General features: G+C 44.9%; 1 protein-coding gene across 1 annotated transcript in view; it reads right to left on the bottom strand.

The window, feature by feature from the left end:
• Window positions 1-1,711: 1,711 nt before the first annotated feature.
• Window positions 1,712-15,583, bottom strand: part of ASRGL1 (asparaginase like 1) — a 60,472-nt gene continuing 46,600 nt past the window's right edge. The window contains exons 6-7 of the mRNA XM_015420897.1: window positions 14,315-14,425; window positions 1,712-1,947 (exon numbers count right to left, since the gene is read on the bottom strand). Coding sequence (XP_015276383.1) covers window positions 1,712-1,947; window positions 14,315-14,425 — 347 coding nt within the window. The remainder of the gene's footprint in view (window positions 1,948-14,314; window positions 14,426-15,583) is intronic.

Genomic DNA, 15,583 nt, shown 5'->3' with positions numbered 1-15,583 from the left:
ACAGTTAAGAAGAAGAAGAGAAGAAGCAGCGATTGGATTTATGCCCTGCCCTTCACTACCCAAAGGTGTCTCAGAGCAGCTTAGAAACTCCTTTCCCTTCCCCTCCCCACAACAGACAACCTGTGAGCAATGCTCCCTCTAAGCTGTGGAGTCTTGTGAGCAACAATCCTACTTTGTGAGCTACTGGCATTAAAGTTGTGAGCGAGTGATTTGGCTGCTGCATAAATTAGTCTGCTCTGGAGCCATCCTTCCTGAGCTAAGACAAAAATGTGTGAGGCAGGGGCTAAAAAACTGTGAGCTAGCTCACGCTAACTCATCTTAGAGGGAACACTGCCTGTGAGGTAGGTGGAGCTGAGAGAGCTCTTGACAGAAACTGCTCTTTTTCAAGAACAGCTCTTATCAAAGCTACGGCTTGCCCAAGGCCATCCAGCCAGTTGCAAGTGGAGGAGTGGGGAATCAAACCCGGTTCTCCCAGATTAGAGTCCACGCACTTAACCACTACACCAAAATGGTTAAATAACTCTCTTCATAGTTCCACGGGTCTGTCCCCCTTCAAGGCTTTGTATGGTTATGAACGGGCCCCTCTCCCTATGGTGGAGGCTCCTGAACCCCCCCCCCGGGGAATCTCCAAGCTTGGTGGAAAGGTTTGAAAGGTCACTGGGCTGAAATCCAAAAAACGCTGAACAAAGCTAAGGCGGACTATAAGGCCCAGGCTGACAAGGGCAGAGCCCCGGAATGGAATATACAGCCTGGGGATACGGTGTACCTATCTACAAAAAACTTAAAGGGTCTCCAGCCTCGCAGGAAGTTAGGCTGGAAATACATCGGATCCTTCAGGGTACTGCGCAAAATAAATAATGTGACTGTTGAACTTGATTTACCTATGTCTCTTAAGGGCGTGCATCCTGTTTTTCATTTCAGTCTGCTCAAGAAGGACCCGGGACCGAATGTGTGGAGATCTTAGCCTCCAGCCCCTCCTCCACTGATGGTGAATGGTGAACCCCATCACGAAGTCGCCCATATATTGGACTCTAAAGTGTACTCTTTCTTGTCCAATGGAAAGACTTTGACCCCTCACACAATGAATAGGTTGCTGAATGTCATGTCAATGCTCCTAAACTGATTCGTGCCTTTCACAAAATGTACCCAGGGAAGCCTGGTGTGTGGGGGCATCTTTTTTGGGGGGGCAGAATGTCAGCTCAGCCGCTGCCATAGCTGCTGGAGGGGGGAGGTGATGTATGGGTCTGTTGCTGTAATGGAATCCTAACTTTCGTTTTTCCAGGCTCATCTTATCTGCTAGCCTAAGCCAGTGACCTTGGTACCTTGTTGCTGCTTTCTCTGGGAATGTAGACCCGTTAGGTTAGGTGGGCTTTTGCTAGTTCCCTGATTGGCCCAGGTCCATTCTGGAGACCCCTATGAATTATGTATAACTCCCCATTTTGCGCACTTGCAATCAGTACTAACACAGAATGTGTGCACAGATGACCTGCCTTTACTGTATTCAATAGACTTCACTCTTTTGAATGGGAGTTGTTGGAAACTGATTGCTGCAGGACTCTAACACCCAGTTATTTTATCTTGATTGCAAAAGGTAGCTAGTACTGAATACATCTGAAGTGGATGAAGGGGTTTCCCTTTCAGGATGGGAACAACAGATTTGCTTCCCGATTAAGGTGTATGATCTTTGTCCTACTGTAAAGCCTCCCCCCCCTTACGCATAGGATCCCATGGTGCTAAGGGCTTCTCCAGCAGATTGCTCATCCCTTTCCCCAGGATAAACACCACACTGCAGCAGGTCATCTTTTACTGTGGCCCAGGCCATCTGCTTGGTGGAGAACCTCGCAGCCCAGTCTCCTGAACAGCTGATCACAATAATGCCCCCCAGCCCCCCAACTCTTGTTTTCATGTAATCTAAGGCAATGTCAGCAGCAGCTTCTGGAGACTTCCCTGGAAAAAAAATCAGAATATATGAGAAATTACATAATTTTTATATTTGCATTCTGTCACACTTAGCTAAGTAGTGGCTAATATTCATCAATATAATAAAGTCAATAAACCTCTTAAAGAACTATATATCTAGTCCCATGACTCCAAGGGTGCCTCAGACTTGTTTTTCCTCATGCAACAGCCCCTTCTCAACACAGCAATCTCCTTTTGAAACTGAGAGAAGCTTCAAAAGCCATTTGGGATCTAGCATGAGAGTCAGCTGTTTCTGAATAAAAACATTCCATTGAGCTGGCACAAGAAGCTTGCTTAGGCCTAGGTAGCTCCTTGGATCACAGCTAATACAATTAAGTACAGAGTTCCTGTTCAGCTCCTATGGGAGTAACAGCAAACCTTTCATGAGTATCACACCTGTTGGTAGAATAAACTCTAGTCCAACCCTCTAGCTAAGTTTTACTAAACCTAAGTCATTCATGGCAATCGTTGCTCAAGCCTCTTCTGTATTGCCTCCAAATGGAGGAGATTCAACAGCCTTCCTATTCCATTGGCCAACTGTTCTAATGAAAGACAGAAACAAGTGACTTTCTATTTGGTTCCTGTTTTCTATTAAAAAGCAAAGAAAATAAAGGATTTGCATACAAGGGATAGGCACAAGTATTGTAGAATGGTAACACAACTGGAGTTCCATATATAGCTATAAATAAACTTTATTTTTGCATTTTCCCCCAGTTTGCTTCAGTGTTCCCTTACACACATGATTTTAAAGGAATGTAGTGACCAAGAGGAAGCTTCTAAGATATTCATCACCTTGTCACAGTAATGGGGTTAGGTCATTTTAGATTCCGTATATAAAAGCTTACAGGGATGGTAATATAGACTTTAGATGTGAACCTATAGCCTGTTTTGGGCCCACCTACTGATGAGCCTGTAAGCTAAAGCCATGGACTTTTGCCTCAAAATTCAACCTCGATGGCATCACTACTTATCACCAGGATTTAGGATGCTACTGAACACCAATATCCATCAAATCATCCCTGTGGTAATTTGTGTCACATTATTTTTTAATAACTCCATAAATGGAGACTGCAAAAAATGATTAAATTCCAAATAGATAGTGTTTGTCAAATAGATCAGTTGCTAAAGAAGTAGGATTTAAAATTTTAAAGAAAATATGAAACACTATGTAAAATTTTAGAAAGCTTTTTTCCCCCTCATGCAGCAAGCAGCCTCAGTAACAGACTCAATTCAAGATATGAATATCATTTGGTATGAATATTCAGAATGAATCAGATGTGAAATAGCAACACAGAGAGACAGAAGATTTTGCCTTTCATCTGTATAAAAATGAAACCCAAATACCCCTGAATGGAAACTATTCTCGTGCTTAGAAACCGAAGTCCCAGCATTTCTAAACACTAACAGGAAGGATATTTTCATCTAGGCAACAGCTGCCATCATAACGTTTAGACATTCCAACTGCTGCAAAAACGATCATTCAGTTTATACCCTTAAGTGGAGCACCTGCTCTCCACTTGTGGTACACGAGGATCTGAACTGTATTAGGCTGATTCGGGAGGGGCTGGTGGGTGGTGGCACATGTTGGCAATGAAATGATCTGAAAGAGGGTGAGCTCCTTCCAAAATTAAGAATGTGGTGATCTGTTTTGTCATCATAGCCTCAATAAAGAATAGACCCAATGACCTCCAAATGAAACATTCCATTCAGACAGCGGCTGGTTCCTACACACTCAAGATTTGCCTCTTTTCTTTATCAACCTTGGTTTACCTGGAGCCGATCCAAATGTTACACGATTAAAGGACATTATATTAAACAATGACCTAGCACAGAAGGTACTTCTAGAACAAAAATTAAATAGTAGCATTCCATGGTACTTTTATCTCCAATTGAGACATATGTTTACCCAAATGAGCCTCTCCACTATAATGAACTCTCCTCTCACACACTTCAAAGAACTACTAAATAGAGATCTGGGGAGTCCAAGAAATAAAATATACCTCATACTACTCCAGCCAAGTGCCTCGGAATCTTTATCATATCAATTAGCCTGATCGCGAGACTGCAACTTAAACTTCACAATCGACCAGTGGACAGCTCACTTCTCTCTCTTCTCCGTCTTTGGCACATATCCGCCTACAATCCTACAAGATCCTATCTAGGTGGTACATCACTCCTCAAAAATCAGCACACTTCTTACCCTCTAGCACGTCCCTTTGTTGGAAAGGCTGTGGAGAAGTTGGTACTTTTGTTCACTGCTGGTGAACATGCCCTCGTCTACAAGAGTCCTGGAACAAGATCCATCAACACATCTCACAAAGAACAGGACATGCAATTGTATTAACACTTGAATCATTCCTCTTGCATCACAAAAATGATCCTCTGATCCCAAAGGTCAGATGGGAATTAATACATAGCTTGTTGACAGCGGCCCAGACAGTATTAGCAAAACACTGGAAATCACATTCATTACCCTCCCTAACGGAATGGTATTTAAAGATCTGGGACCATCTATTAATGGAGAAAATAACAGATTGCCTAACTCAATCTGATATCTACCCAAAAAAAACAAACTTAACTGAGAAATGGCTTCCCTTCATTACTCATGTTCTCACGCAAGATCTTGCTCCTCCAAACAACTCCTACCGTCAACTGCTTCTTCTCTAATCTCTTCATCTTTGTCCCCTATTCCTTTCCTCCTCTATTTCTTTTTTCCACTCCAAAGTGGTCTAGAGCAGATCTCCTATACAGTGGACATATCCTCAATATGCAAGGCTCATGATACAAGATTACAAATACAACACTTATCATACCTCTTAGTTTTACAGTTAACTTCAGTCCTAGAACTTCACATTAGATGTTACAAGGGGCGGGACCCGCGATACTCGCGGGGGGGGAGAGACCTCAACACTTATGAGGCAGAGGAGGAAGCAGCAGGAGGAGGTAAGTTCCCCCCATCCCGCCGGTTCCTCCCCCGTCTCCTCCACCCCCGCTCGATTTCCCCCTTGCCTTCCCCCACCCCCTCGCTTCGAAGCGAGGCCCGAGTGGCTCGCTGCTCTTTCTCCCCCCCTGGCAGCTTGCCGCTCGGGCCTCACTGCTCTCTCCCCCCCGAAGCAGCGGCGGCGGCGGCGAGGGAGTTCGCAGAGCGTTTCCTGCACATGCGCAGGGGATGCTCTGTCACTTTTGGGGGGGATTAAAGTACCCCCCAGTATTTTTTCTGGGTTTTTAGATTTTTGTGCACACCTGGGGACTGCCCCAAGTGTGCACAAAAATCTCTCTCCCCCCCAGATGCCCCCAATGCTCAGATTTAGGTATCCGCACACAGGGGGCACCTTTCGCTATTAGATATATAGATATTGTCCCTACTACCTACGTGTGTACGTAATCAAGCTCCCAGCCTCCCGGTGACGCTGCTGAAGGCCCGGGGGCTGCTTTGCTGCCCTGGCAGGAATGTGGGGCAGCAGCAGAGCCATGACGCTGGGCGTCATGACGTGGGCAGGGGGCGGAGCCCAACCTGCAAAATGGTTGGGCTCCGCTCCCGCTCGAATATCTAAATAGGTTGGTCACTTTGCAGGTTTTGTGCGGGTAAGAATGCGGAACCGGTGAGCACCTTACGCCATTTTCCCCATTAGGGAACAGGGGGTCATCAGGAACTGCCTTCGGATTTCCAGGTCCAGGGTGGGGAATGGTGATCACCTCCTCTGGGAACCTCGTAGGGTATGCTCCTCCCTGCAAGTTGTAAGGCTTCAGGGGTTGGTGCTCCTAGGTGCCAACCAGTTTGCTGGGCTGCTGGTCACGAGCCAGACCGCTGGTTCAAGACCAGAGCTGGGTGACCCGCCCATGAAGGGCAAGGAGGTTGGTCAGGGAGTGACGTCTGCCTTGCCTGTTCCATGCTCACTTAGTTCGTCCCTTGCTGCATTGTTAGGTTAAATAGTTAATAAAGTGGCCCTTGTTTACTTCCAAACTGTTGTCTGTCTTGTTATTCCAATGGGGGGGGGCAATAATATCTGTTGTATTATTTACAAAGTTTTATTGTTATGATATGTAATAGCATTTCACTTATGTGCTGGACAAGTTGTAATTTCTTTGTTATCTTAATAAAATAAAATTTAAAAAAAACAAAACCATTCCAGAGCAAATTCTTTTTAGGAAGGTTGGTTTATGGGCATCACATCCACTCTATAGCCTCTGTGCCATCATATCAGGCATCTACATAGTTGCATTCATGTGGAGGAAGTACTATATAAACTGGAAGCATATCTGTACACCAAAGAAAGGATCAAAGTAATTTATTGGCTGTGAGATTTGTTGGGAGCCCTTATACTGGGATATTCATTTACTTTCTTCTTAGGGCTGCCAGTCAACCTCTTTGCTCCAGTGGGAGCAAAAATGGGGTCAGAGGCAGGGTGCCACTGAACAATGTCTCAACATCCTTCCTGTTGTGACTTCCTGTTATAACCGGAAGTGACTTCATAATGCTCTAGGAATTCTCCAGTCTCTCTGGTAAAAACATAGTACGGTAAAAGCATGGGGAATTTCTAGAACACCGAGAATTTACTTCTTGGTACAACCGAAAGTGATGTTGTGATGTCACACTGCATCTCTTCCACCCCCATATTTAGAAAAACTATGCTGTCTCCACAGGGAATCTGCTTGAGAAGGCTTGCAAAATAATAACCGCGGAAATAACCGAAAAGCCGCGGAAAGGAAGCTGGAGAACAACTAGCCTGGGTGCTGGTAGGCAGACACTACCCCAGAAACAATGTGGCCCTAGCTAGGTGAATGTGGTTAGAATTACTATGTAAACCGCCCAGAGACCCTTCGGGGTCAGGGCGGTATATAAGCTGAAGATATAAATAAATAAATAAATAAACGTCATCAGACAGCGCTGGCTCTTCAGCTCTGAAACGGAGATGAGCACCGCAACCCTAGAGTTGGACTCAACTGGCTTTCATCCATATGGGAACAAATGATACAGCCCAACACAGCCCAGAACGTATTAAAAGAGACTATGTGGTTCTGGGGAAAAAGGTGAAGGAATTGGGAGCGCCAGTTGTATTCTCATTAGTTCTTCCTGTCAAAGGCCGTGGTTTAGGAAGGGAAAGAAGAATACTGCAGATCAATGACTGGCTACGTAGATGGTGTCATCAGGAAAGGTTTGGATTTTTGGACTATGGCTTACACTTTTGAGATGAAGCTCTTCTATTGGGAGATGGTTTGCACCTCACAAGGGTAGGAAAAATGTGTTTGGAAACAGTCTTGCAAACCTAATAAGGAGAGCTTTAAACTAAATCGTGTGGGGGAGCAAGACAAAAAAGCAAAGCCAATAACTGGAGATAAGAACTCTAACGTTTTGCAGGGAGTGGCACGTATGCTAGATAACATTAACTCACATGTAAGTACAGAAACGAAAACCTCAGTCTGCATGAAAAATGGATTCTGATGTCTCTACGCTAATGTGCAGAGTATGGGAAACAAGCAGGAGGATATCTGTCAGAAGTCCAACTTTGCTAAAAATGAAAGGTCCAATAACTTCCTGACTTGTCTTGCTGACAACTTCATTTTCCAGGAAGTGGAGAGGGAAACAAGGGGATCTGCTATCTTGGACTTGATTCTTACCAACAGGGAAGAACTGGTTGACAAGGTGAAAGTAGTGGGCACCCTGGGTAATAGTGACCATGTAATTTTGGAATTTACAGTCTTGGGGAAGGTAAAAGCTGTACATAATCAGACATATAGGTTGGACTTCAGGAAAGCAAATTTTGACAAACTTACGCTGGGTAGAATCCCATGGTCAGAAATATGGAGAAGGGAGCTCAAGAGGGATGGGAGTTTCTTAAAAGTGAAATACTGAAGGCACAATCACAAACAATTCCTATGAGAAGGAAAAAATGGGAGGAGCCTAAAGAAGCCAAGGTGGCTCCATAAACAGCTTTCTAAAGACTTGGTAAATAAAAAAGACTCATTCAGAAAGTGGAAGGAGGGCCTTATAACCGAGGATAAACATAGACAAATAACCAGTGCTTGTAGAGAGAGACTTAGGAAAGCTAAAGCTCAATATGAGCTTAGGCTAGCGAGAGACGCTAAAAACAACAGAAAAGGTTCTTTTCATATGTTCAAAGTAAGAAAAAGAGCAAGGACATGGTAGGCCCATTGCAGGGACAGGAAAGTGAAATTGTAATAGGTAAAGAGAGGGCAGAACTGCTCAATTCCTACTTTTCCTCAGTCTTCTCTTGCAAGGGAAATGGTGCTCAACATGGCAAAAACAGAACACATGATGAGGGAAGGGAGTTGCAGTTTAGGATTGACCTAGGGTAGTACATAAACTCCTAGTTTCTTTAAATGAAACTAAGTCCTCAGGGCCAGATGAGCTGCATCCAAGGGTACTAAAAGAACTCGTGGATGTAATTTCTGAGCCTCTGTCCATTATTTTTGAGAATTCTTGGAGATAAGGTGAGGTGCCAGAAGACTGGAGGCAGCAAATGTTGTCCCCATTTTCAAGAAGGAGAAAAAGGAGGATCCAGGTAACTACCAACCCATCAACTTGACATCTATACCTGGGAAAGTTTTAGAACAAATAATCAAACAGACAGTCCTTGAGCATTTAGAAAGGACGGCTGTAATTACTAAGAGCCAGCTTGAGTTTCTCAAGAACAAGTCATGTCAGACTAACCTTATCTCTTTTTTTGAGACAGTTACTACCTTGCTGGATCAGGGGAATGCTGTAGACATAGTTTATCTTTATTTCAGTAAGGCTTTTGATAAGGTTTCACATGATATTCTTGTTGACACATTGGAAAAAATGTGGTTTGGATCCCATGACAGATCACACCCAAAGAGTGCTTGTGAATGGTTCCTCATCTTCTTGGAGAGGAGTAACAAGTCACAAGTGGAATGCCTCAAGGATCTGTCCTGGGACCTGTTTTGTTCAACATCTTTATCAATGATTTGGATGAAAGGATAGAGGCAACACTTATTAAATGTGCAGATGAGACTAAATTGGGAGGGGCAGCAAATATGGTAGAAGACAGAGTTAGGATACAGCATGATCTTGACAGGCTGGAAAACTGGGCGAAAACAAATAAAATGAATTTCAATGGGGATAAATGTGAAGTTCTGCATTTAGGTAGGAAAATCAAATGCATAAATATAAGTAGGGGGAGACTTGTTTTGGCAGTAGTATGTGTGAAAAGGATCTAGGGGTCTTCGTAGACCATATACTGAACATGAGTCAGCAGTGTGATGTGGTTGCTAAAAAGGCAAATGTGAATTTGGGCTGTATCAAGAGAAATATAGTGTCCAGATCACGTGAAGTGATGTTACCACTTTGCTCTGCTCTGGTAAGACCTCACCTAGAGTATTGTGTTCAGTTTTTGGCACCACAATTTAAGAAGGATATAGACAAGCTGGAACATGTCCAGAGGAGAGCAACAAAGATGGTGAGGGGTCTGGAGACCAAGTCCTATGAGGAAAGGTTGAAGGAGCTGGGTATGTTTAGCCTGGAGAGGAGATGACTGAGATGTGATATAACTGTCTTCAAGTACTTGAAGGGCTGTCATATAGAGGATGCCACAGAAGGTCGGACCAGAACCAATGGGTTGAAATTAAATCAGAAGAGTTTTCGGCGAAACATTAGGAAGAACTTCTGGACCGAGCAGTTCCTCAGTGGAACAGGTTTCCTCAGGAGGTGGTGTGCTCTCGTTCTTTGGAGGTTTTCAAAGAGAGGCTAGATGACCATCTGACAGCAATACAGATTCTGTGAACTTAGGCAGATCATGAGAGGGAGGGCAGGAAGGGTTGCCTCAGTGCTTAGTTCTTGTGGCCCTTTTTTACATGCCCAGGGAAATGCTGATTGCCACTTTGGGGTCAGGAAGCAATTTTTCGCCAGACTAGTTTGGCCAGGGATCCTGGAGGTTTTTTGTCATCTTCTGGGCATGGAACAGCAGTCACTGCGGGTGTGAGGGGGAGGTATTTGTGAACTTCCTGCCTTGTGCAGGGGGTTGGACTAGATGACCCTGGAGATCCCTTCCAACTCTATGACTCTATTCTAATTTTTCGCATCTAAACTAATTCTCTATAGCACCAGTCTTATATTCAGCTTTGTTTGTTCAATCTCTGATTTTTTAATTTTTCTTTTATTCAACGCAATATTTTAAAATTTTCTTTTTGATTTAAAAAATAATTTAAATTCTATCTGAATGTCATAAGAAACTTTGAACTGGATCCCTTTGTAGACCAAGCAGTCACAAGAACAAAAATTCAATATTGAAAAATTATTTTAGGTGCTCCATAATGGCAAACTGGTGCTGGTGGTGGAGAGATCAGTCAAGTTGTAGCTGACTTCTGGAGACCCTGTAGGGTTTTCAAGGCAAGAGACATTCAGAGGTAGTTTGCCATTGTCTGCCTCTGTGTCTTGAGTTTGGACTTGTTTTGTGGTCTCCCATCCAAATACTAACCAGGGCCAACCCTGCTTAGTTTTCGAGATCTGATGGGATCGGGCTAGCCTGGGCCATCCAGGTTAGGATAAAGGCAAATTATCATTCTATATTGAATAGTAAACTGGCTGGTCTAGAGCTAGGGTTGCCAACCCCCAGGTGGATGGGGGATCCCCCAATTTCATGGGCTCCTGCCCACAGGCGGCCAGCTAGCTGGTGGGGGGAAGCCCCACCCCAACTGCCATGATCCAGCGTGGGAGCTATGGAGTCTGTTCTCCACGCTCCCTTGACCTTCCCCCCCCAAGCCTCTATGGCTCTGTACATCTCTAATCTAACAATCCCACTTTATCGGCGGGTTTTTATGCTAGCGAGATTCAATCTTTTCCCCTCAGCTGTTGTTTTAGGCAGATATAGGGGTATCCCCTATAGGGACAGAACCTGCAATTGTCTCTATAGTGAACCTGATTCAGTTGCTCATATCCTTCTACGTTGTCCTCAATATTCTACTATGCGTAGCTATCTGATTAGTCCCCACTTACCTACCACAAGGAACCCGACTGACAATGATCTTAAAATTTTATTGTCTGATAAGTCCCCGGCAATTACTTTGTCTGTTGCCGAATTCTCAGCCTATGTTTGGAAGCTTAGGGTAGGGGCATACAAGCCGTAACCCCCTTGTATTTTTTAGAATTGCTATATTCTCAACTGAGTCTATTATTTCCGAGAAGTTTATAAAAACGATTCCTTGTCGGTGCAGCATGGTGTAAATTGTTATAATCTATTACTTCGTGCTATTCATTTTCTATTTGTTTCCTTGTTCTCCTTGCTGCTGTGTTATGCCAATAAAGGTCTATGTATGTATGACCCAGCGTGATGTCCCCAGAATGATGACATCACACGGAAGTGATATCATCATGCCAGGGACGTTGCACAGTGATGCTCTGGTATTCTGGGCAAAATACCAGAGCATCATCACATGACATCCCTGGCATGATGACATCACTTCCATGTGATATCATCATATCAGGGATGTTACACGTGGCAATATCACCCCACCTCCGCTCCCAGAAAGCTTCCTCCCACCCCCCGCTGGCAGGACCTGGCAACCCTATCTAGATCTGTAAACAAAACCAGCGACTCAGGCCTCCCACAGATAAGGCAAGGACCTCCATATACTCAGGGAAGTCTCAGAATATGCAGGAAAACATAACTATGTGAATTAACCAAAGGGAGGGGGAAATCCAAAATTGCCTGATCAGGACTGAATATGTTCCAGGAGGCGCAGAATGATGACAACAGCTAATAGCCATTTAAAGTGGAAAGGGGCAGGGGTGTGTGTGTGTAAATTCTACCTGCTCAAGTCTTTGAGAATATATACAATTTTGGAAGGGGTTTCCGAATTGCTTTTTCCAGTGATTCCCTGTGAGAGCTAACCATGTGTTCTCTAATAGTGAAGCTGATGGCAGGGAAAAGGGGAAGCCCTAAAATTAGGTGTGGGGTATGTACCCAACTTCATTACCCCCCCTTAGGGGAGAGGCATGTTACCAACCCCATATCCTCATTATACTACTCAAGTGGCTTTTTACTCAACAAGCCCTGTACCTCGGTAATCTAATACTGATACTGATGTACAATAACCCTGATTATCAAGCTTCAGGGAAGGTGACCAGGAAGGTATTAGTCTAACCTTGGATCTCAGCAGTGCATTGGATGCTACTGTAGCATGGTAGCAAACCTCTAAACCATTTCTCCCCTTAAAATTCCTGGTAGGCCCCTCAAGTTGTTCTAATCGAATCATTAAAAAGGCAACTCACACACTGAAGTTTGTGTGACTGCCAAAAAAAGTGAGAAGCCACTATCTCTCTGCCCATGCTCTTTGTCTATACGAAAATCAACTGATACCTGAAACAGTGTAGGAGTGGCTCCCTTGCTGGATGGGGAGCTGTGTGCTGTGTGTGAGACTCCCCCTTCAGTTCTAGTAGCTGGAGCTGTAAAAAAACCTAAAATCTTGGTGACTGGCTATTTGGGAGCGAGAAAGGGGGCTAATTTCCATCTTCTATTTTCTCCAGCACCAAACAGGGTAGGTGAGCTCTGAGCTTTTTGAGAAGTTCCCAGTGGCTGCTCCATCGCTACTGTCGCATGCAATTTGTACCTGAATGTCATATGAACAACTTGTGCAGTCTGCATCTTCCCGCATGTCCAGTCCTGGTCAGCACTCCATTTGCAGGTTTTTCAGGAGGAAACAATATTCAGCAGCAGACCCAACTCTGGGAGCCCTGATATCTGAACAGCAGCAAAGAGGCTGGAGGGGGAAGGGATACTTAACCCTTTCCTTGCCCTCACTCATGCCATGCCCCCCCCCCACCTTGTGATGCTGCAAAGAAGAATCCTGGCTGGAGAAGAGGCCTAGAGGGGAATGTTTAAGCCCCCACCAGCTGCTCCTCACCTACTCATTGTGTTCTGCTTTGGCACTTTGCAGCTGTTTGGTGGCTTAATACTGACCGAAAACTTGAATGACAAGCTATTTGTTGCGGGCTAAATAGAGATAAAATGTAGGGGTAGTTGTGCACCAGGGTTTTGCAGATAACATGCCTGGCATGTGTTTGATATGACATTAATGCAATTCGCTCTTTTGTATTTAGCAGTATACAAACACACACACACACACCTTCCGTATCTTGCTGATTAGTTTATTGTAGTACTAGTAGCAGTTCAGAGTTCATTTCCATCAAAAATTAAACTGTGGTCTAAGGCCTGCAATGACATTTGTGTGACACGAGTTGCCATGCCTGCTGTATCTGTAATTGCTTATGGACTGAATACAAATCACGAAGTTGGATAACACTGAAGGTAAAGCTCTCCATGTTATCTGTGGCCTGATTATATTACAGTCTCATGAGCATCTTTGCTGCTAGCTGTTGACCATAGCCACCCTTCTACTTAATACATGGATAAGCACACTTATTTGTATTCATATTATTTCCTTTTTAAACAGCAGTCAGGCAACTGGAGCATAAAAGGGCTTTATAAAGCTCATCAACAATGTCAGAGTCCTGTCAATTAAGCTGGGTGTGTGTGGGATGCAAAACTACCTGACTTTGTTGGGGAAGTTTCATACTTGTGTTTTTAAAAGCAGCCTACACTTTGATGCATGCAGCTAAAAAGAAATTATCTAATATGAAAACAGTTTTGCTGATGTTCGTCTTGTTATAGCAGGGACAACAAAAATCCAGCACTAATGGGGAAATCCATTTTTCTATCATCTGGACATTGTCAACTCAGGCATGAAATCTGTCTCAAGGGTTTATGGGTCAGGCCTTCCAATCTGAAAAATAATATACTAGCTTTACAGCTGGGTACGCCCCCACTGGGCATGTGGCCCAGCAACAGAAGCCCTTCTGGGCCCTGTGGCAGTGGCGTAGCCTGGGAGCCCGGCTGGGCCCAGTGGCATCAGCACAGCCTGGAAACCACGCGGGACATGCCAACGGCAGCAGTGCAACCCAAGAGTCATGTAGGGCCTGCTGAGGGTGGCAGCACAGCCCTTGAGTCATGCTGGGTCCGGCATGTCAGCCGCACAGCCTAGGAGCTGCATGGGGCATGCTGCTGGCAGCAGTGCAACCTGGGAGTCACGCTGGGCCCACTGCAAGCAGTGGCACAGCCACTGAGTCCAGGGTAGCCCCTGGGCCTGGTGAGAAAATGGGGGGGGGATTCCCCCCCCATGAATATTGGAGGCCCACAACTGTATATGCATGATGAGTATTTACTCAATTATAGTTAACATTTGTGTAATATCCAAGCATCTTCTTCAGTATGTGTTCTCAGCATGGAACAAATAACAACCCAGTTCCATCAACAACTGGCAGGAACATGGTAGCCCCATGCTTTCTGTAACTTATGGCACCCCAAATATCAAATTTTACCTTGTTCCATGTGATAAAGGACAAGCCTGGCTAGAACCACTTTCATAATGCTCTCTCCATGGCCAGTGGTAGAGGTGGCACCAACATTATTATCTGCATAACCCCCACTTCCTGAGCAAAGAATAAAAACAAAAGGGCAAAAAGGTGACATTTTCAATATCACATATCTCAAGTCAAGAGTTGCATTTTTTTTGGTATTGCACTCTTTATGTTTTTCATCTGTATAGGACTTCGATGTTTTGTAGCAGGATACAAAGGTAGTAAACAAACAAACAAATAAAATAAAATAAAGCCAATTACAAAAGTAGCCCTTGTAGCTTCAAATTAATGAACCACATTGACTTTGTAGCTTCAGACTGATGTATCCACATCAATGGGTTTATGTAAGGGGCAAGAAGACAGAGGTGCATCTGCATTTCAGTAATAAGATGGGACTTGGTAGGGAAGAAGTGTCCATTACTTTCAAGCAGCTGCAATACTGAAAGACAATTCATTACCACTGGAAGATAGTTAAAAGCCAGACTAGGAGCAGAGATACCCTAATTCAAAAACCTCACTCAGTCATGAAATTCACTAGGTGGCCATGAGGCAGTCACATACTCAACTTAACATACCTCATGGGGTTGTACAGAAAATAAACTGGAGGAGGACAGAGCCATAAGTGCCTTGGAGAAACAGTGGGATAAGGTAAGATAGATGGATGCCACCAAGCATTTCTTCTGCATGGTTAGGATTTCACACAGCTGCACAAACACATGGCCAAACTTGCTGTTTTGCCATCCCATGTAGGGAGGTAAGTGTACACATCAATATTGCACCTCATTGGGAACAAACAAGTCCATATGTCACCTTATAAAAGGGATTGTTGGAGTCAACCACACCACCGCAGTAATGTTTGGCTTGACCCACAGGCTGCTTAGCAGTGTAGCAGACCTGTTCACAGGGTGGCAAAATTTGAACAGATGGTGGTGGCAGCAAGCCCCGCCCCCAGCTCCCTGCGCTGTAGCCCCCTGCTGCCTCCCCGGGCCAGCGCCGGAGTGCTGCAACCCGTGGGAGGGCAGAAGAGGCCCCTCTGCCACCTCCCAGGGCCAATGCCGGAGCGCTGCGGCCTGTGGGAGGGCAGAGGAGGCCCCCCACCACCTTCCCAGGCCAGCGCCAGAGCGCTGCGGCCCATGGGAGGGCAGAAGAGGCCCCCCACCGCCTCCCCAGGCCAGCGCCGGAGTGCTGCAGACCGTCGGAGGGCAGAAGAGTGCCCCCGCTGCCTCCCTA

This window comes from Gekko japonicus, unplaced genomic scaffold (assembly GCF_001447785.1).
Source record: "Gekko japonicus isolate JY-2015 unplaced genomic scaffold, Gekko_japonicus_V1.1 scaffold2571, whole genome shotgun sequence".
Classification (NCBI taxonomy): Eukaryota; Metazoa; Chordata; class Lepidosauria; order Squamata; family Gekkonidae; genus Gekko; species Gekko japonicus.
This window is presented reverse-complemented; position numbering and strand designations above follow the sequence as displayed.